Source organism: Orycteropus afer, unplaced genomic scaffold (assembly GCF_000298275.1).
Source record: "Orycteropus afer afer isolate SDZICR_OR568_19922 unplaced genomic scaffold, OryAfe1.0 scaffold00031, whole genome shotgun sequence".
NCBI lineage: Eukaryota > Metazoa > Chordata > Mammalia > Tubulidentata > Orycteropodidae > Orycteropus > Orycteropus afer.
The window spans coordinates 8,308,552-8,329,911 of record NW_006921618.1 but is presented as its reverse complement, the minus strand read 5'-3'; the positions used below and the strand labels follow the sequence as shown (position 1 = coordinate 8,329,911).

The 21,360-nt window shown below is 42.1% G+C and overlaps 1 protein-coding gene across 1 annotated transcript in view; it reads right to left on the bottom strand.

The window, feature by feature from the left end:
• ZBTB40 (zinc finger and BTB domain containing 40) overlaps positions 1–21,360 on the bottom strand; it is a 45,178-nt gene that overhangs the window by 8,009 nt on the left and 15,809 nt on the right. The window contains exons 3-14 of the mRNA XM_007935683.1: positions 20,887–21,079; positions 20,138–20,280; positions 16,280–16,472; positions 11,951–12,087; positions 11,308–11,509; positions 10,075–10,208; positions 8,256–8,424; positions 7,455–7,916; positions 6,526–6,732; positions 4,613–4,777; positions 1,464–1,678; positions 217–379 (exon numbers count right to left, since the gene is read on the bottom strand). Coding sequence (XP_007933874.1) covers positions 217–379; positions 1,464–1,678; positions 4,613–4,777; positions 6,526–6,732; positions 7,455–7,916; positions 8,256–8,424; positions 10,075–10,208; positions 11,308–11,509; positions 11,951–12,087; positions 16,280–16,472; positions 20,138–20,280; positions 20,887–21,079 — 2,383 coding nt within the window. The remainder of the gene's footprint in view (positions 1–216; positions 380–1,463; positions 1,679–4,612; positions 4,778–6,525; positions 6,733–7,454; positions 7,917–8,255; positions 8,425–10,074; positions 10,209–11,307; positions 11,510–11,950; positions 12,088–16,279; positions 16,473–20,137; positions 20,281–20,886; positions 21,080–21,360) is intronic.

Below are 21,360 nucleotides of genomic sequence, written 5' to 3'. Positions count from 1 at the left end.
CACATCCCAAAAGAAGCTACTCAGCTGCACCCAGCAGATTCCACCATGGTGATGATCACCAGTCTCATCGGGGAAATAACTACATCCAGCTGCCCAGCCACTCAAAACCAGGCCCAGCCAGGCTGACACACAACCTTAACTACCACAGATGCCATTATAATCAAGCCATTCCCATGCATCAACACACACCTCCTGTCTATGGCACCCAAACGTCACCTGCGTGCTCTGCTTTGATATGTTTCTTGTGTTCAATGGTGTTGGGAAAGGTTTTGTCACAGGAGCTGCACTGGAGTGACGAGAACTTAGAAGATCGATGGTTCTGAGCAGCAAACACATCAGGGTGGTGGGTCCGATTATGGTACCACAAACCAGACAATTGCTGCAAGGAGATTGGCAGAGGTTAGAGTCTTAGAACGTTCTAGCAAGCTGGAGAGGCTTAGGAGTCCCTCATGAGAGGGTAGAAAATATTCTTAGGTAAGCTTATGGGTCTAGAATCATACCTCTTACTTATCAAACTGAGTGGCAATGTTCAAAGAGAGACTGGTGTTTGTGGGAACAAGACAACTGGGTATTAAGAGGCTGCTAGAGTGCAGGGTTCTGCTGAGTCCATCATAAACTCACTCCTCACAGCAGCCGCATGAGGGAGATGCTATGATTCTTCCAGTGAGGGGGAAGCTGAGTCACAGAGGGGTTAAATGACTTGCCCAGCATCACACAACTGGTAAATGGTAGGGCCAGGATTCAAACCCTGGCCTTCCGACTTAAGCATCTGTGTTCTTCACCACTGAGCTATAACTCACTGCCCAGGGGAAGAGCAGAGCAAAGTGCTCAAGAAGGGGTTGTGTGCTATCCCTACTCTGTAAGCAAGTTACCCCTGCCCCCCCCAGGTTCAGAACACCATTGGAATAGTCTCCTTAAGGTTCCATCATTCCTTCGAGGCCAGAGCTAGGTCTTACTCTCTACTGTTACCCTAGTGTTCGTAGTACAAGGCCCCACACAGAGTTACTTCTCATTTTTGTTGAGCTGAAATTAGCCTCCAAGCTTCTCTCTCTGTATCTACATCCTATAAATGCCAACAAGGACCATTATTTTCTTTGTGGCTAGAGAGGGCCTGATAGATGCAGTTTCTTTTTAGGTCTATGTGAGGTTTCCTTTTAGTTACATGCCATTCTCTGGGAGTTAAAAAAAAGGGAAGCAGCAGCATGACGAGGCTGGCATCTGGGGAGCAGGGGCCCAATTAAATCTCCCTGACGCATCCCTCTGACCAGATTTCCTCAGAGAATCGAATAGTTTCAAATTGCATTCCTTCATAATCACAAACCAAACTGGCATATCCTGGAGACAAGGTCTGATCCGCAAGCCACAAACACAGAAATCAAGGACAAGCAAATGGACAGTAGATCGGGGACTGGTGAGAGACCTCCCACCAGAACCTATGGTATGGAACCTATTATGTATGGAACCTGGTAGGCCTTGTTGCAGATTCCGCAGCTGAAGGGCTTCCCGCCAACGTGGGTCACCATGTGCCGCTCCAGCATGGAAGGGGCACTGAAGATCTTCCCACATGTGGGGCAGGGGTGGTACTCCTTGGAGTGCACCTCGTGGATGTGCTTGCGATGGTCCTGCAGGGTGGGGAAACTCATCCTGCACTTCTTGCAGTCATAGGGATCTTCTATGTCTGGTTCCATGCGGGACATCCATGAAAGGAAGCGGGGAGAAGGAAACACCATAGACCACAATCAGCAAGATGGATGCTGGATACCGTGCACAGCTACAGATCAAGGCACTGCTCAGATGCTGTGCCGGGTCACAGACCCCAAGGAACCAGAAGTCGGCAGTGGGCTAACCTGTCCATCCCCTGCCTCCATCATGGAGGTGTGGCAGCCTCTGAGGCTTCCAGACTAACAGTCTCCACACCATCACACAGTGCACGTCAATTCCTCATTTTACACCACACACATGAAATTCTATTCTACCACTCTCCAGAGAGTATCACCCTTGCTCTTCCCCTGCTAGCAGTGGCCAACTTTGGGTTTTCTAACTCACTACAGAGACTTCTACCAATTCCCCAGAGCATCACTCCGTCCTCTGCTGCCAGCAGTACAGCAGGAGGGATGTGTCCCAGCTCCCACCTCAGATCAACAATCCTCGAGTGCTATGTGACAAGCGCTACTCTAAGTCCTTCACACATATCACCTCACTCGATTCTTCCAGTAACCCTCTGATTAGTTCCATTAGCACTCATCCCTATATTAGAGATTAGGAAAATCATGATTTAGAGAGTTAAGTTAGAGCCTTCACAACTAAGAAATGACTGAATTGGCCAGCAATCCCAGCTCTCTAAAGGCCAGTCTCTAAGCTACATGTCTAATTGGACACTGCCAACTACCAGGTGGGATTTCAAAAGTAAGAACTGGCACTGATGAAGAATGTATTTGCCACCCCTATGGTAGGAAACGTCACTTTTTTTCTTAAAGCAACAGAAAGCTAAGTGTTGTAATAATAAAATCCTTTGCCCATGAGAAAGACCCAGCCCACAAGCCAATCTTATTTGTGCATCAATTCAGATTAACTCAGGAATTCTGCCATGCAGCAACATTCGATATTATTACCTAGTTTCCCCGTGGATACCAGCTCTTGAAATCTGTTTTGTGTTGTCTTTTAAGACATTTTGAAGGCATTTTCTATAGGCAGTGGTGTATGCCTATGAAACAGGCGAAGAGTGGTAAAGGAGAGGGATGCTGGGGCCTCACATGATATATGCAAAGGACAAGGTGAAGTATTTTGGGTCTTTCTCCATTCTGAAAATTAATAATGTCTTCCTTTCTGACTCCCAAGTGATGCTACTTGGAAAAGAGTAAAAAAAATAAACCAAACCAAACTCACTGCCATGGAGTCGGATCCAAATCATAGCGACCCCTCCCCTTGGGTTTTCAAGGAGGTTATCATTACAGAAGTACATTGCCCAACATTCCTTCTGAGGGGTGGCTGGTGGGTTCGAACCACCAGCCTTCTGGTTAGCAGTCAAATGCCTTAGGCACTACACCACCAGAGCTCCTAAAGAAGACTAAAGTAGATGCCATTTGAAAGAGGTCAACAGGATGTCAAAATGGTGGTACTGGAGCCAATCCCCATTTCACTAAACTGAAAATTCATTGCAACTGGATTTACAGCCTTGTAAACTCCTTGTGGGGCAAGGCCACACTTTTTATATTCCTTCTGCTTCCCACAGTGTCCAGCTACATGCTGGACACCGGAACTCTAGCAAAGTCCCTGGTGGCTGGCTGGCAATAGACTTGATGTGTTTACATACGGTACATGTTTGGAACATCCTGTGTTTGTCAATAGCTATAGAGGAAAAGGGCTGCAGGTGCATGGCATGCAAAAAGACAAGCTGTGATGGTGACACATGGTACCTGAGAGGGCTGTTCTTGCCACTAATACTAATAATAGCTGCCTTTACTGAGCACCTTCTGTGTGTCAGGCAGGGAGCTTCGTGCTTTTCATGTGATAGCTCATTTAGTTCTCACAACAATCCAAAGTGGTAGGTATTATTATTCCCTCCAGTTTACAAAGGCGAAGACGTTTGCTTTAAATTGCATGGAAAGTACACAGCAGGGCCAAGATTCAAATCCAGGCCTGTGTGATTTCAGAGTCCAAGCTCTTAACCACTCTGCTGTGCTGTGTTGACTACACTCTTGCTGCAACATACAGGAGGCTGAAGGAAATGTGACATGGCCATCCAAATACCACAGGGGTGATTTCCTGATGATATAATGAGGAGTCAGGATTTCCTTTTCTTTCCTGTGTGTATATGCATGTCCCTATCATGAATAAGAGCTCCGATGGTGCAGTGCCTAAGGCATCTGACTGCTAACCAGCTGCTTCACAGAAGGAAGATGGGGCAATCTGCTTCCACAAAGATTTACTGCCTCAGAAACCCAATGGGGGTTGCTACAAGTCAGAATCAACTTGATGGCAGTGAGTTTAGTTTTAGTTTTAGTTATCATGAGTAAAAGTATGTTTCTGTCCCTATCAATTCCAGGAAGAGAGAAGAAAGATGTGGGCTGACCCTATTTACTAACTGAAATACAATGGCTTTGGAAGAAAATACTGGACAGAAGGCAGGGAAAGTGACCAGGAACTACTTCAGATTGTAAGCATTGTCTTAGAAATCTAAGTGTCTAGGGTGCTCCTACAGAGAAAGGCAGGTATGGCTACAAGATGGGGGGGGGGGGGCGCGGAGAGTGAGTAGAAAATACAATCTCAGGGGACTAACGGAAATGTCCCAGTGCTCAGTGAGCTTATCTATCACAGAGGCTCTCTTCTTCAAACACAGTGTTCCTCTGTCAGCCAAATCGTGCCAGGTGGCTAAAAAGAAAGGCAAGTAAACACCCTGGACAGAGAAAAACAAGTATCATACAATGCTACATTTAAATGGTAATCTCCTTGAAATAGGACCAAAGGACTCTGGGTTTTGCAGAAGAGAGGAGGGGAAGGCACTGAATGTGGACTAGCACTGGCAAGTGACAACCTGTGTAATGACCATTCCATGCTTTCTCACAGCCAGGCCTGGTGCTGAGTGCCTGACACGCATAATCTCAGTACGTACTGTGAAAGGTGTGCAGGTGGATGGAGAGGCCATTGGCTTGCCGGAAGCCCTTGCCACAGTCCCTGCAGACATATGGCTTGTCCCCAGTGTGGGTCCTTACATGACGGGACAGCTCAATGGACTGGGCAAACACAGCATCACAGTACTGGCATGCATACATTTTCCCTGGAAATACACATGAGTTTATTAGAGTCAACAATAAACATTTACAGCATTTCTAAAATAAAATCACATTCCAGGGCAAGTATCAGGGAAATATAATCTGGAAGAAGACATTAAAATAGCAGGCAATCTGCAAGGCACCTGGTCAGATGGAAACTTACAATCACAACCAATCACACAGAAATGGTGCAAGTGTGGTCTTCCTACCCTGAGGAATAAGGATGGGGTCTTGTACAAGATAACTCACCTATAAATCAGGCCATAAGCATGGGAAAGGCTCATTCCACTTCCAGGAAACAGATATATCCTTGTACCTAGAAATCCTTAAGTTTGAATCCCCTTGCAACATGCACAGTGCAGACACAGTAACTGCACAAAGATAAGACGAATGGCTTCAAGAACAATGAAAGCCTTCTTGCAGCAACTTGCTGTCACCTGGTTTCTCTATTTTTCCATGCATAAAATGAGAATATGATGACCAGATGGCCAAAGAAGACACAGGTAAAGAAGAAGTCAAAAGAACATTGCCTAAAAAATACTAGAGCAACTGTACTCCTAGCCTCCTTATGGAACCAATGGAAGTGGAGAAATCAATGAGCAAGAGAGGGTCCTGACCCTCTGATGATTCCTAGGAGGAAAAACCTTCTTGAATGAAGAGTTGAAACTGTTAAGACATCTGGGGCTCAGTCTTCTGCTTTCTATTCTAGCCCTGCTTTCTAGATGATCTTATCTCAGAGCCTCATATACCATCTGTCCCCAGACAGCACCCACATTCATATCTGTCCCCTATTTCCCCAGAATGCTCTAGATTTATATATCCAAGTTTCTATTACTCTCTCTCTCCACTTGGAGGTCCACAAGGTATCACAAATTTATCATACCCAAAACAGACCTCCTGATTCTCTACCCCCATGCCCCCCACCACACACACACACACACACACACACCCAATTCCCTCCATTTAAGTAAATGGCAACATCATTCACTCAGTTGTTCAGGCCAAGAACTCCAAACCCATCCTTAATTCATCTCTTTCCCTCACATCCTACATCTAACCCATCACTAGCCTTGTCAGCTCCACTTTAAAAAATACATCCCCAATATGAGTACATATTGCCTAGCTATCTATGTCTGGGGATTAGAGGTGACTTCTTAAAAATCTCTAAACTCAACTAGTTTCACAACCCTTGCTAATACAACTCTAGTCAAAAACTCCATCATCTCTAGATTGGACTACTGCAAAAATGTCCTAACTGTTTTCCCTGTTTATACAATACTCTGCCCTATTATAGGAGCTCTGGTGGCAGAGTGGTTAAAGCATTTGGCTGCTAACTAAAAGGTCAGCAGTTTGAACCCACAAGCTGCTCCATGGGAGAAAGATGAGGCAGCCTGCTTCTGAAAAGATTTATGGCCTCGGAAACGCTATGGGGCAGTTCTACCGTGTCCTAAACGGTCACTATGAGTTGGAACTGACTTGATAGCAATGAGTGGGATGGGCCCTATTATAGTTTATTGTCCACAAAGTGGCCAGAATTATCTTTTAAAATATGAATCAGATCCTCTGCTGGTCTTTCTCTCATGGAGCCACTGGGTGGATCTGAACCACCAACCTTTCAGTTAGCAGCCAAGTGCTTAAACATTGTACCACCAGGGCTCCTTGAGATACGTATCACATGAAATTCCAAATGAGTTTTTAGGTAGCTTATGTAATTCAAGTCGCAGTAGAATAAAAGAAGTTCTCCGTGCCTTACCCTCTGAGTGCTTCTTCTTGGTGTGGTAGGCCAAGGCGGAGGCCTGGGTGAAGGTCATGAGGCAGTGCTTGCACATGAATGGGCGGTCCCCAGTGTGAAGGCGAAGGTGGTTCTTCAGGGTAGAATTGGCTGCAAACTTTGCCCCACATTCTTCACAGGAGAAAGGCTTCTCATCAAAGTGCTCTGTCAGTTTGTGGTACTGCATGCCTACAGAAGCCGTGCCAGGGACCAGAAGACATACTCGTAATTAATGTTACAAACCAGCACGAATCTATGTAACAGCACTGTTTCAGGTGAGGGCTCCAGAGGAAGAAAGCATGCAGCACAGGACGCAGGCCAGGCTAGCTCTGACACTGCCCAGCCACGCTGCTCAACTGGCCAGCAACTAGCATCCCCAAGTCACCGCAGTCCCACTCCCAGTTAGACCAGGCATGAAGTGATTCTGGGTTTAACTTCACTGTCCCCACTCTCTCTTAAATGAGATACAGCCACTCAGAAATAGGGAAACAAAACTCATGCTCATGTTTTGTTAGGCTTATTATCCAACATCTGGGGCAAAGGGAAAATAATACCTGACTCAACACCTCAGAGTTTCCAGTGTCTCTCATTTATTACCAAGAAACAAATGGTACACAAAACCCAAGAGTCAAATGTTAAATAGCTGGTTATTATGAATCATAGCAGCTGCAATTTACTGAGTCCTAACTCTATGCCAGGCACTGTACTAGGGGTTTAACTATAAAACTCAGAGGCTGACTCCAAATCCCGTATTCTTTCCAAAGTATTTCTCTGCCTTGGTAGGAACCAAGTGCATCTTCGGAGTCCACCCACATCCCCAGCAATTACACACAACGAGGGGAAAAGCCTGGAACCCAAACTCCAGTGTCCAGGATCATCACCCTCTGCTACTTAGCTTTCTTGAAACATACCTGAGGCATGAGCAAATTCTCTGCCACAGAGGTCACACATCACTGGAAGCCTCTTCTTCTTCTTCTTGGGGACCTCGGCCTCACCACCTGCACCGTGGGCTTCCAGCTGATGTTTCTCCAGCTCTCTCCGAGAATCTTTGGTCTCGCTGCACTCCTTACACTGCACCTGTTTGCTTTTGGCCACACGGCAGCGCTTCATGTGCACTTTTAGGCGGCAGTAGAAGTGGAAGCTTTTGTCACAGGCCTTACAGATGAAGTTCTTCTTGGCAGAGTCTGGGGAGGCAGACATGTCCTCTTGCTCGGGTAAAGAACCCGTCTCTCCTCCATCATTCAGTTTCCCAGACTGGCAATCTTCTTCAGCTAGCTCGGCTGGCTTTTCATCTGCTTTGTCATTAGCTTCCAGGTGAAATGTATTACTTACCTTCCACATTTCCTTTTGCCCATCTTCCTTAGTAAGGAAACCTGCACACGTGAGAAAGTTCATGGCTCTGGAAACTCTGTGTTTCTGCTTTACAAAAGAACTTTTCTAAGGCACCCAACTTCTTAGAGAAGTCTGCAGACCACTTCGGTTCCTAAAACTTGCTAATGTAATATCATTATCATCATCCTTACTTTCTCATAAACACAAAAAGCACCATTTTATATCTATACTCATGACATCTCTAGGTACTGAGAGCATATAAAATGAATAAATATTTTAAAGTAACAATGAACGCTTACACGAACTGTTGCGCTTTTCTCTCTCTGATAAGGAAACAACCTGGGTGCCTGGCAGAGCCCCTCACCCAACTTGTTTCTTACCAATGTATCCTAGCTCCTGCATAACAGGCTGTAGGCCTGGAAACGATCTGTGGATGCTGCACAGGAGGTGACAGATTTCAATGGCTGAGACTGATTTTTCCATGGTTCTGCTCTGCACTGCTCTCAGGGAAGCTTCAGGGCTGGCTGTCTCAGAGGAAATGCTCAGAATCTAAATGACACCAGGAGACAAAAGCTTGGGGTTAGTATCAGCAGAGTTTCTCCATGGTGATCAACTTAAAAATATATATATATACAACTAATTTTAGGAAGGCATTGCTCATCTACAAGGAATTTACCCTTCTCCTGATAAATGTAGCAGAGATCCCTGTTTTCCAAAGAGATGGCCAATTAACAAAGGAGACATATGTCAAGGCAACAAAGGGATGATACAAGGAAGAAAATACAAACACAAAGAAGGGGCAAGCAAGAGAGCGTCGAGTGTTTTCTATGAGAAGTACCTTCTCAGAAACCACGAATCTCCCAAAGAACTTTGCTAGATCATGATGGGACAAATGTGGAAAGCTTTAGCATTGGGTTGTTGGTGTCTCTGCCCTGAAGATCCAGATAATTTTTCATAATACATCATTGTCTCAATGTCTGGAAGTCATTCTGCATGATCAGTGGCTTCATATTTTTAGATACTTAGATGTACCCTTTTAAACATCATTTTCTTTCATAAAGCTTTTTAAGAAGGCTCAAATAGGGGCTTTAAAGAGACCAAGAATATTATTTCAAAGCTGTCCTCTTTCAGAATGTTAGAGCTATCAGCAGAAAGAGTCAGTACGCTGAGAAAATAAAGCTAAACCATTCACAGATGGCCAAATGGAATTTTCATTTTGGAAGGTATTTTATTTCTGCTCTTTTCAAGTCTATCTAAATAATCCTGATGTCCCTGGAGGCAGGCATGAGACTAATTAGCCAGGCGAGAACTGATCAACTGCAGAAACCCCATCTCTGAAGTATGTGGCATGCCAGAGAGAGTCTAGCAGATGACTCTCTCCTCTGAAGCCCCACAGAAACATGTGCCATCTTCTTCCCACCTGAGAGGCATACCAAGGTGAGGCTGGCAGCTGTGTGGACAGTTAGGGTCTAGCCCTTTGCACATCTTTCATGCCTACTTGGATCAAAAGGCACGCCAGATGACTTTGTGGTTTAATCTTATGTTCCTTCGTAATTCTCTCCCACTCAAGATGCACATGATCCTGAGTTGGACATCCATGAATTCCCACCACCACCACCCCACCCCCTCTAGCCCCACCTGGTTTTTCTGGGATGCCAGCCATATTTTAGGAAGCCTTACAGAAAATGACTTGGCACTATTTGCTACCCCATATGGGCAAACACTTTGTTCTATCTATGTTTATCTTGGCTCTTTCTAGGAGCCAGAATACAGCATGTAGTAAGACCAATTTTACTTTTCTTCATCTGAAAGAAGTTGCTTCTTAGAACATGTTAGAGAGCAGCATCATGGTTCCCCTGGAGATTTACCTAGCTTTAGACAAACAGAGTAATTCTAGGTTTGAGTCATATGACCTGGGCTCAAATTCTGGTACGACCTTTTTACCGGTGGAGCAGCCTGGACATGGTACTTAATCCCTTGGTGCCTGAGCTTCTTTATCTGTAAAATACAGGTGGATCACCCACCCCTTAGAGCTGTGAGGATTAAAAAAGCGGAAGAGTTACAGAGTGCCTGGCCTAGTACAGGGCCAGGCACGAACCAGGCACTCCACAGATGTTGATTTCTCCCTTAGGAATGAAGACAGCCTCAGACAACACCTAAAACTCTCTGAAACACAACTTGATTTTGTTCCCACCACACCTCTTTCACAGTCTCTGCCAGGTGCTCTTCCTCTGAGGTAAAGTGCTTCAGGTCAATCTTTTGCTGAATGACCTCTATGACCAATCTCTTATGCTTCAGGATTGTTTCTAAGGCAGCACTTTCTGGTGTAGTCACTGAAAAAAAGGGGGATGGAAGATTTGTTAATAAAACCATGAGCACCATTTTTTCCTTCTTTCTCTCAATTCAACTCTTCATAATGAGAACATACTTCACTCACCTCCTATTTGGAGTTGGAGCGCAGAAAATGGCAAACTGCACTAAATGAGAGTGTAAATCATTTAAGTTTACAATAAGTACTGTATATATGTTTCTTTTTAAAGGTTTACCAATTCCTGTGTCCTTGAATAAAACTGTCAGTCCTTACTTTGCTCCTCTGATGGCAGGGCTATGGAGGACTACAGTAAGAGAACACTTAATTGTACTCAGGAGGAACCTACACATAAACCAAGAGGGATAGTTCATGGTTTAAACTCAGGAGATGTGTGCATCAGGGCTGTATCCTTTCATCATATTTATTCAATCTGTATGCTGAGCAAATAAGCTGAGAAGCTGGACTATATGAAGAAGAATGTGATTATCAGGATTGGAGGAAGAGTCATTAACAATCTTCAATATGCAGATGACACAACCTTGCTTGCTGAAAGTGAGGATGACTTAAAGCACTTACTGATGAAGATCAAAGACTACAGCCTTCAGTGTGGATTATATCTCAACATAAAGAAAACAAAAATCCTCACAACTGGACCAACAAGCAACATCATGCTAAATGGACAAAAGGCTGACGTTGTCAATGATTTCATTTTTCTTGGATCCACAATCAACATGCATGGAAGCAGTAGGCAAGAAATCAAACGACATACTGCATCAGGAAAATCTGCTGCAAAAGACCTCTTTAAAGTGTTAAAACATGAAGATAAGATAGCACCTTGAGGACTAAGGTGCACCTGACTCAAGCCATGGTACGTTCACTGAGGAAAGCACCTCAGTGAGACAGACTGACACAGTGGCTGCAATGACGGGCTCAAACACAGCAATGAGGATGGCTCAGGACTGGGCAATGTTTCATTCTGTTGCACAGAGGGTCTCCACGAGTCAGAATGGACTTGACAGCACCTAACCACCACCACCATAAGAGAGCTCTCTTCATTTTCCAGGAAGACTGACAATAATCTCTAGCAGGGGCTTAGCCATGGCAGAGGCTGGGTAACTCACCTGCCCGGAAGAAAGCATCTGCACCAGGCTCTCTCTGTATTTCCTCCATAAGCAAGTCCACTGGGCAGGTCTTTGTCTCCTGAGCCACGAGCAGTAGGTGCCAAATGGCTGTCGCAGAGAGAGTCTGCTTTTCCAGAACTGCTGAGATCAGAGAACTAAAACCTCCTGAGCCAGGGTCACTTTTCACAACCTTCTCCATGACCTTCAAGATGAAACACAAACGTGCATGTCAGGGACTGTCTAGCCACTAGCCTATCACAGAGCAGCAAGTCTGGGTACTGGGTTACAGTGAATGTGTTTCTGGGGAGGAATTCTTCAATACTCTTCACCCTCTCTCAAGGCCTCTTCCAATTTGAGCAGTTTCTTACACACGACAAGGACAATGGTCCCCATTCCTTCTCCTGAACTAATTTTATTCTTACTACAGAAACTGCAACTATCCCATGTGTTACTCTGCCTTAGAAATTGAGTCACCTTCCATTTCTCCTTCTCTATTGACACTAGAAATACTAGGAGCATTTCTCAACATGGCTGTTGATGTATATTTATGTAAACTATAAATAGAAAAAATGCATTACATATATTTACATGTTTTCCCTCTCTTTCATTTTACCCTCTCTCCCTCTCTCTTTCCTTGTCTTACCTCTCTTTCTCTCGGGGCTAAGCTCTTCGCATGTGAGATCACCTGTAGTAACATCTGGTTGTCTGTGAAAACCTCAGAGAGGTTTTCATGATAGCGTCTCAGTAGCTCAGTACCACAATCGTAAGTGCTTGGTTGGACTGTAAAGATATCAGCAAAACAATAATGTTTGATGAAACAAAATCTCCTCAAAGTCTTCTTCTACAGAAGACTATAGGGTGTTAACAAACGACAGAAGAGATATCAGCACAAGGTTCTGTCCCCTCTGGAGAACTGAGTCCAACCCCCAGCCTGGAGCCTCTTACACGTGTTTTGATCTTGCCCGATTCCCTTCGGTCTGTGCTTAATCACTTGGTGCTTCAGGACCACAGACCACTAACACTTTGAAAGTTAGTGCTGGTGGTAGAAGCCAGTGATTGCTCAACAGGGGGCTAATTAGAAGGCTGCACTGCTAAGAGATTCAGATATACAAATTCCAGGAGGGTATTCATCAAGCCTGAGGTGAAGGATCGTGTGGAGGTCCCAAATACAAGCAAGCATGTATCAAGACTGTGGCCATGAAGCTGACCCATGGTTCTTCTGTTTATATGGCCTCTGAGCCAATCTGTTAACTTCTCTCTTTTAAGGGGTCATATTTACTTGAAAGGAAAGAAAAAAAAAAAAAAAATCAAAACTAATAGGCATTTCCCTTAGCTTTGCAGATATTTAAAAATTTATTCTCCTCTTTGGCCTAGTAACTGTACTTCTGGGAGTCTATTCTTAAGTAATTATCTGAAGGCAAAAATCTATGACAAAGATATTTGTTACTGCATAATTTGTGATGATGATGATCACAACTAATATGGACTGAGTACCTATTATGTGTCAGACACTGTGATAAAAGTTTTACAAGTATTATCTCACGGTAGCCACACAAAAACAAATGCTGTAAGTAAAACATTATCATCCTCATTTCACAGAGGAGAAAATGAGCTTCAGAAAGTTAAGTCACTTGTTCAGAGTCACACAGGTAAATTATGGGGTCAGGATGCAAACCCTGACAGTGTTGCCACTAAAGCCTTCTGCTCCCAAATTAGGGAATAATTAATAGGCCATATACAACCTTATGAAGGAGCTCTGGTGGTACAGTGACTAAGACATTTGACTGCTAACCAGAAGGTTGGTGGTTCATACCCACCAGCGCTCTGCAGAAGGAAGATGGGGCAACTTAACTTCTGTAAAGATTTACTGCCTCAGAAACCCAGTGGGGGTCGCTATGAGTCAGAATTAACTCAATGGCAGTGGGTTTGTTTTTTGGTTTTATACATCCTTATAAGGGAAAAACACATAGCTATCAACAAATAGGGTTATGGAGAGTTTTTTAAAATGTGAGAGAGAATGTTTATATGATACTGTTAGGCATTTGACTGCTAATAAGAAGGTTGGTAGTTCAAACTCACCAGCTACTCTGCAGAAGGAAGACAGACCAATCTACTTCCATAAAGATCTACTGCCACAGAAACCCAATGGGGGTCGCTACAAGTTGGAATCAACTGGATGGCGGTGGTTTTTTTAAAGTTAAATGGGAGAAATTATGAAATATAGTAATATGTCAATATTGTAAAAATGTGACAGATTAAATATGGCAAAGTATTAATATTGATATACTTGAGTGGTGGGATTTTTGGTTGCTTTTCTTTTCTTTATTATACAAGAGTAGTCACCAAGTTTACATAAGGATGTATTACTTTTATAAGCTAGAAAAAAGTTCTCACATTTCTTAAATATCCTTTTTCTGAAAACTATTCTAGTGCCAAATGCTCTGGGATACAGGAGAACTGTTAGTTGGATTGTCTTTCTAAGGACTGGGATATGGACTCATTTCTTCAAGCTGAATGGACAAGAAACATAGTTAATTCTGTGCAATGAATCAATTAAGCACTCAGAAGGGAATGGGGAGACTGACGTTTGGGTCTTGGCGGCTCATATTTGTCAACATAACTGTCACAACTATAAGCTTTGTGGGTGTATCCTGAGCCCTTTTCCTCTTTAGGTATTCACAGATGACACCTGACAGACCAGGGAAAGCCATGCATTAACAAACTCCAGACCATAAGGGCATTGTGAGGGAGCCAGCTTAACAGAGAAGAGCAAGTCTCAGATTTAAGATCTTAACTCCAGAAATATTGATAATCATTGATCTGTGACAGGCAGTTTCTGATCCTACCATTAGTCTGTCAGTTTGTCATACTGTGGTATCAGTGATAGAATAATATCCATACACCTACATGGAAGACCATCTGAAGAACAGATCTCATGCATTGAAGACCGAAGACCAGGTTAAGTTGTGGGATGACATCAAAGACACTGTACATAATGAAAGCAAAAGGTCATTAAAAAGACAGGAAAGAAAGAAAAGGCCAAAACAGATATCAGAAGAGACTCTGAAATTTGCTCTTGAATGGAGAATAGCTAGAGCGAATGGAAGAAATGATGTGTTAAACAGCTGAACAGATTTCAAAGGGTGGCTGAAGAAGATAATGTAAAGTATTATAAAGAAATGTGCAAACTCTTGGAGTTAGAAAACCAAAAGAGAAGAACACGCTTGGCAGGTTTCAAGTTGAAAGAACTGGAGGAAAAATTCAAGACTCAAGTTGTAATACTGAAGGACTCTGTGGGCAAAAGATCAAATGACGCAGGAAGCATCAAAAGAGCAGGGAAGTTTTTACACAGAGCACTGTACCAAAAAGACCTGGTCGCTGTGCAACCATTTCGGGAAGCAGCTTATGAGCAAAAACTGATGGCACTGAAGGGAGAAGTTCAAGCTGCACTGAAGGCACTGGCAAAAAACCAAGCCCCAGGAGCTGATGGAGCACCAATGGCGATGTTGCAACAAATGGATGCGACACCAGAAGCACTCATATGTTTATGCCAAGAAACCTGGAAGAGAGCTACCTGTCCAACTACTGGAAGAGATTCATATCTGTGCCCATTCTGAAGAAATGTGATCAACGGAATGTGGAAATTACTGATCATTAATATTACATGCAAGTAAAATTTGCTGAAGACAATTCAAAAATGGTTATAGTAGCACATCAGTAGGGAACCATTAGAAATTCAAGCTAGATTCAGAAGAGGACATGGAACAAATGGTATCACTGCTGATGTCCGATGGATCTTGGTTGAAAGCAGAGAATACTAGAAAGATGTCTACTTGTATTTTATTGACTATGCAAACCATTCAACTGTGTAAATCATAACAAATTATGGGTAACACTGCAAAGAATGGAAGTTCCAGAACACTTAATTGTGCTCACGTGGAACCTGTACTTATACTAAGAAGTAGTCATTCAAACAGAACATGGGGATATTACTTGGTTTAAAATTTGGAAAGGTGTGCATTAGGGTTGTCCTCTCACCATACTTATTCAATCTGTATACTGAGCAAATAATCCAAGAAGCTGGACAATATGAAAAAGAACATGACTTCAGGACTGGAGGAAGATTCATTAATAACCTGTGATGTGCAGATGACACTACCTTGCTGAAAGCAAAGAGGACTTGAAGCACTTACTGATGAAGATCAAAGACTTCAGCCCTTCAGTATGGATTACATCTCAACATAAAGAAAACAAAAATCCTCACAACTGGATCAATAAGCAACATCATGATAAACAGAGAAAATGCTGAAGCTGCCAAGGACTGTTTTACTAGAATCTACAATCTATGCCCATGGAAGCAGCAGTCAAGAAATCAAATGATGTATTGCACTGGGAAAATCGGCTGCAAAAGACCTCTTTAAAGTGTTAAAAAAAACAAAGATGTCACTTTGAAGACTAAGGCAGACTGAAGAATTGATGCCTTTGAATTATGGTGTTGGCCAAGAATATTAAATATACCACAGAGTGTCAGAAGAAAGAACAAATCCCTCTTGCAATAAGGACAGCCAGAATGCTCCTTAGAAGTGAGGATGGCAAGACTTCATCTTATGTAATTTGAACATGTTGTTATCAGGAGGGACTAGTCTCTGGAGAAACACATCATGCTTGGTAAAGTAGAGGGTGGAAGAAAAAGAGGAAGACCCTCAATGAGACTGCCCGACTGGCTGCAGCAATGGGCTCAAACACAGCAACAATTTTGAGGATGGCAACAGGACTGGGCAGTGTTTCATTCTGTTGTACACAGGGCTGCTAAGAGTCAGAACCAACTCACTGGCACTCAACAAGTTTCTGTTTTGCAATGACATTTGTTAATACTATCTTATTTCCTCAGCATAGATCCAAAAGGGTGTTTTAGGTAATAATTTTCTATTAGGAGTGGTTCCAGTCCAGAGAGTCAACAATTAATGAATACCTGGGGTGCTTGGCAAAGCTGCTAATTTCTGCATCTTCTCCAACAGAAGGTCCAAGTTTGGGAATGTCATCTTCACAGCCTGAAGGAGTTTTACCAAACTCTCAGCAGTCAGGGTCTTCTCTTTAGTGACTCTGTACAATAAATCTTCTATTGTCTCCTTGGGTATTCCACCCTCACAGCAATTCAGAATCACCTGCAGTGGCAAGCAATCAACCAGACACAGTTACTGGAGATTCTAAACTTATCTGACACACCACTGGAAAACCCAGCACGATGGGATTACAAGATGCGCTGGCACCAAGTTTTCTTCTGTTGGTCTCTAATATTATTTCTTCCCCAGATTCTTCCTCATACTGTCTTCATAAAAATCCCACACATTCTCCAAACAAATAACCCTATGGAGGCCTTTCTTCCTTAATCACAGATCTGTGTATATATATATATTTTTTGCTTCCAACCGCTTGCATTTTGTGAAAATATTTTTATACTAAGCCTATATGATGCAGTGAGTAGCTTACATCTAATGTGGTTCCTTAGATCTAGCTCAGACTCTAAGACTGAGAAACACAGAGTGGGAATTAATGAATACAGTTATAGTATTTTTAAATCTCTGTTCACGAAAGGGCATGACACTGGTGCAGGTGGTAATTTCAGAGCAGTCCGTTATTTTACTTTTTATTCTACGTGTAGCAATTTGAATACCTAGATAATTATACAGTAGTCTGTGGCCTCCAAAACAATACATTTAAGCATATTTCTGGATTATTTTTGCTGTGGATTCTTTATTGTGTAGCCCTTTTCTGCTCAACGGCCATATAAATCAGTTCCAATCATCATTCAACAATTTGACTCCCCTCTTCTTCCTTAGTGTGCTAGAGCATTTTCTGAATCAAAAGCATTCAGGGCTCCAGCCAAAGGTTAAAAAATAAAATGCATGAGAGACATTTTACAAATACATTTCTATTATAATAGAAGTAGTTCTTAACACATTCCAACTCAATATGCGTAACTTGGCTCTCACGGAACTGATAAAACAGGGTATTACCTCAATACACGTACTCTACAGACTCACAGTAACTAAATTTCCGGCTTCCCTTTCAGAAGATGCCAGCTCTCAGGAGCAGCAGTGGAGCAGATCAGTCATGGGAGCATGCCAGAGACCGCCATCACCAAATTAACTCCCATTTTAAAATAACCAATTTAACTTTAAAATCAAATTGGTTTTTTATCTATGAAAGGAATAGTTATATATATGTATATATATATACACACACACACACATGTATGTGTGTATAAAATAAATCAAGTTGACATATTCCTTGTCAGTTCAGAACACAGTCACTCCATTTAAGGTCTAATATACACTAGACTGCTACTAGATGAATCACAATTTAAAATTTAAGAGCTTATATCTAAAAAACCATACTGATTTCAGTGCTAAATCTGGAGTTCTTAAGCAATAACCTGATATGTAATGAGGCAGCCAGTATTGTTAAGAGTAGTCACCAGATACTTTAGACCCAGACAGACCTAATTTGAACCCTGTTCCAAAATTACTGCCTGTGTGATCTTGGACAAGTTGTTTAATGTTTAAACCTTAGTTTCTTCACCTGCCAAAGAAGAGAACAAATACCAATTCTTGCATAGTTCCATACGGGATTCTGTAAAATGAGGTTGCAGTCTGTGGAACCTAGCCCACCTCCTAGGACATATGGGATTATGAAATAACTGACAACAGTTAGTGATATTACTGGGAGGCAGTATGCATAGTGGTAAAGAGAATGTGCTTTGATTACAAGCCTGGGTCCTAGTACTGGTCCCACCTCTAAGCCAGTGTGGGACTCTTCAAGCTTCTATTTCTTCATTTTTAAAAAATCAGGGTATTATTCATAAAGTTGCTGTGAGGATTAAATTTAGCAATGTTAAAAGATCCTCAGCACACTGCTCGGCACATAAGTAAGTGATGAAAAAATGGTAGCTATAATTATTATTTTTGTATCTGTTTCCAATCTTAAAGACATTCCTAGTTACCACTTCTTACAGAATCCAAGTATTTATAGATAAGGGTCATGGAGCCATGATTAGCATCATTTCATAACAGAAAAAAGTTCTAACAGGCCTGAGTGCATGCTCCACATGATGTCAACACCGTGACGACCCAATCAACATTCACCTCTATACGTCCACTTTATTATTTTGCTTCAATTTTAGTGAAAAGGAGTAGTTTAATGAACCTCTGGTGGAATCTTAATCGAAGAAGTGTTTTTGTGATTTATAACTAATTTGAGTTTTTCTGCTTCAGCCCTTTCTGTCAAGTAAACTGAAAGTGACAGAAGAAAATGACAGTGTGGTCTGTCTTGCTACAGAGAATGAGTTTGGGCTCTACCTATAAATGCTGTTTTACCAAGATAATGAAACAGTTCAAAGGACACATTCAATCTAGTTAATAAGGAAAAGGTTTCAATGAGTAATCGAATGTAATCGCTAAACAGGGTATCAGGTACGTCTAGAGCTATAAGCAACTTAAATTGAGTGTCTGAAATTACTTGAGTGTCTGAAATTACATTTAATTTGAAGGCAAAGGAGAAAATAGAGGTTTACTCTTATTCTGATATTTTCTTTCTCTAAGAAGTTCAAAGTCCTTAAAATTTTAAAAACATAATTAACTTGCAAAATACCATTTTGAAATTAAAGATGTTCCCATTTTATACGGAAAAAAATAGCAATATAGTATCACCAAGAAAAATAAAATCAAGGACTCAGTCCTCACTATCAAGCCAGTGCTTAGCCATTATACCAGTGGTTTCTCAACATTTTCTCTCCTGAACATTTAAGCCACTTCCTACAGTTTAAAGAATTGATGCCACAAAAGTTCTCTACCTCTATCCCTTCCTTCCAGATATAAAAATATTTTTAGCACAAAGTTGAAATCAATAACACCAACAAATACAGTTATCCAGTTGCCTTGAGAAGTCATGCCAGCAGCTTTCAGGGACTTTAGTAGCTAGCTGGTGGGAGAGTAAATTGGTACAACCTTCCTGAAGGGCAATTTAATGGCAATATGTTCCAAACACTGGGAAATTTTTATACTCTCTGTTGCAAAATTCTACTTTTAGAAATTATTCTAAAGAAATAATTTGAAAAGAACACAAAGATTTGTGTACAAAGATGTTCTCTACAATGTGATTTGTAATAGCAAAAATTTGGAAACAAATGCCCAATAATAAAGAATTAAGGAATTATGGTACATGCATTAAACAGATTATAATGTAACTAAAAATCCATATTATGGGTAGGAAAATATAGTCATAATACAGTAAATACAAAATTAAGTTACATAACTGTATGTTCTGGAGAACTCCATCCTAGCAGGACTTGAATGAGAAAGGGTGGAGGCAGGTGTGCCACATGTTAGCAGTGGTCACCTCTGAGTGCTGAAATTGTGAGTTTTTTTTGTTTTTTACTTACTTTTCAAATTTTCTATAGATGAACAGTATACCATTTTTATGAAGAGGGAAAGTGTCATAATAATTACAAATGTACTTTAACAGTTTAACTCTTGGTGCAGCTGTCTTGCAATAAAAACTCATTGAGTCAGGGCAGGAATATCACATCCATCCATCCATCCATCCATCCATCTTTCCAAATATGTACTGTATAGCTGGTGTGCAAGGCCCTCAGTAAGCTGCAGCAAGGGATCTTAAGAGGCATGAACAAGAATCCTAACTTGGAGGTGCTTACTATGCAGTACAGACAAACATACTGCAAGGTAAAAAGTGGTATGTGCCCTAAAAGAGTTTTTTTTTTTTTAAAGTGCTATATGAATTCGGAAGGGGGAAGAGATAGAGTATCAGTTACCCTCTTCTCAGCACCAGTCAGGAATTCTTCCGAGGCTGTTTCCAGGAACTCCACAATAGGTCTCAGCTGTGTTACATACTGTATCAGGTCCTCTTTGTGTTCTAGTAAGAGAACAGACAAGGTCTTTCCCTCCTCCGTGCTCCCTGGGGAGAAAGAGTTAGAGACACATAAGGGAAGCTAGTCAATTTGAAGAAAATGACAGCATGGTTTGTCAAGAGAGATCTAACAGAATAGTAAAGTGATTCTTGGCTTATTCTGAGCACCCAAATGCAGACTCTCTCTTAGCAGAGGAAAATACTTTATTATTCTGTTTAAACTCTATGAAAGGAAAAATGTTTCATTTATCTGTCGAAACACAAAGCTGCAGAGCCAGCCAGAGGTTAACTTCTGGTTGGCAAGGCCACTGCTTTGTACCTAACCCAAATGAGAGAAACTTCAGCCTTTAAGTACTGTCAGCGAACCACTTCACCCTGGGCACTCAGTCATTGATTTGGATGTGTGGCTTTTTTGAAGGGCAGAAGAACAAGGCTAGTATTCTCTAACTTCAAGGTGTCAGTCTAGTTGACTAGGGGACAGGGATAGAGACTCAAATTTAGTTTGTATGTATTTCACATGCAGCTTTTGGAATTACATATAGAACTAAAAAACTAGCTAACTAAGCCACCAAAGAAATGTACCACTTGATAAACTTTACAGCATCCTCTCAGAACAGAACTCTTGTCATCCAGGTGATTGGAGTTTTCTCCCACCTTTTGGCTGCACTGATTCTACATCTTCTGGCTTTCTGCCTAATAGTGCTGTTTTTACTGCAGGATTAGAGTCTTGGCACAGGCTCAACAGGGACACAACAGTCTGAATATCCATGCTCTCATCTCTCACTTTAGCCAGGATTCTCTGGAATACTGAATGTCCTTCTTCAGCCTCAAGACATTCCATCAGGGTCTGTGTAAGAAACAGAGATTAGTCTGCCACTAGAACACAATTCTTGGATTTAGCAAGCAAGGCCCTCCACAATTTGACCCTTGATCAACTTTCTGGCAGCTCCTCACCCAGCACAATTCTTCCCCAGCAGTAGTTCCAACCAACTGACCTGCTGTTGCATGCTTGCATCCCTGTCCTCTGTAGGATGCCAGTTCTACTCTCTAACGCTACTCTGGGGCTATCTTTTCTAGAAGGCCTTTCCCAGCTGTGCCCCACTTCCTCTTTACTGCTTTCAATTCTGT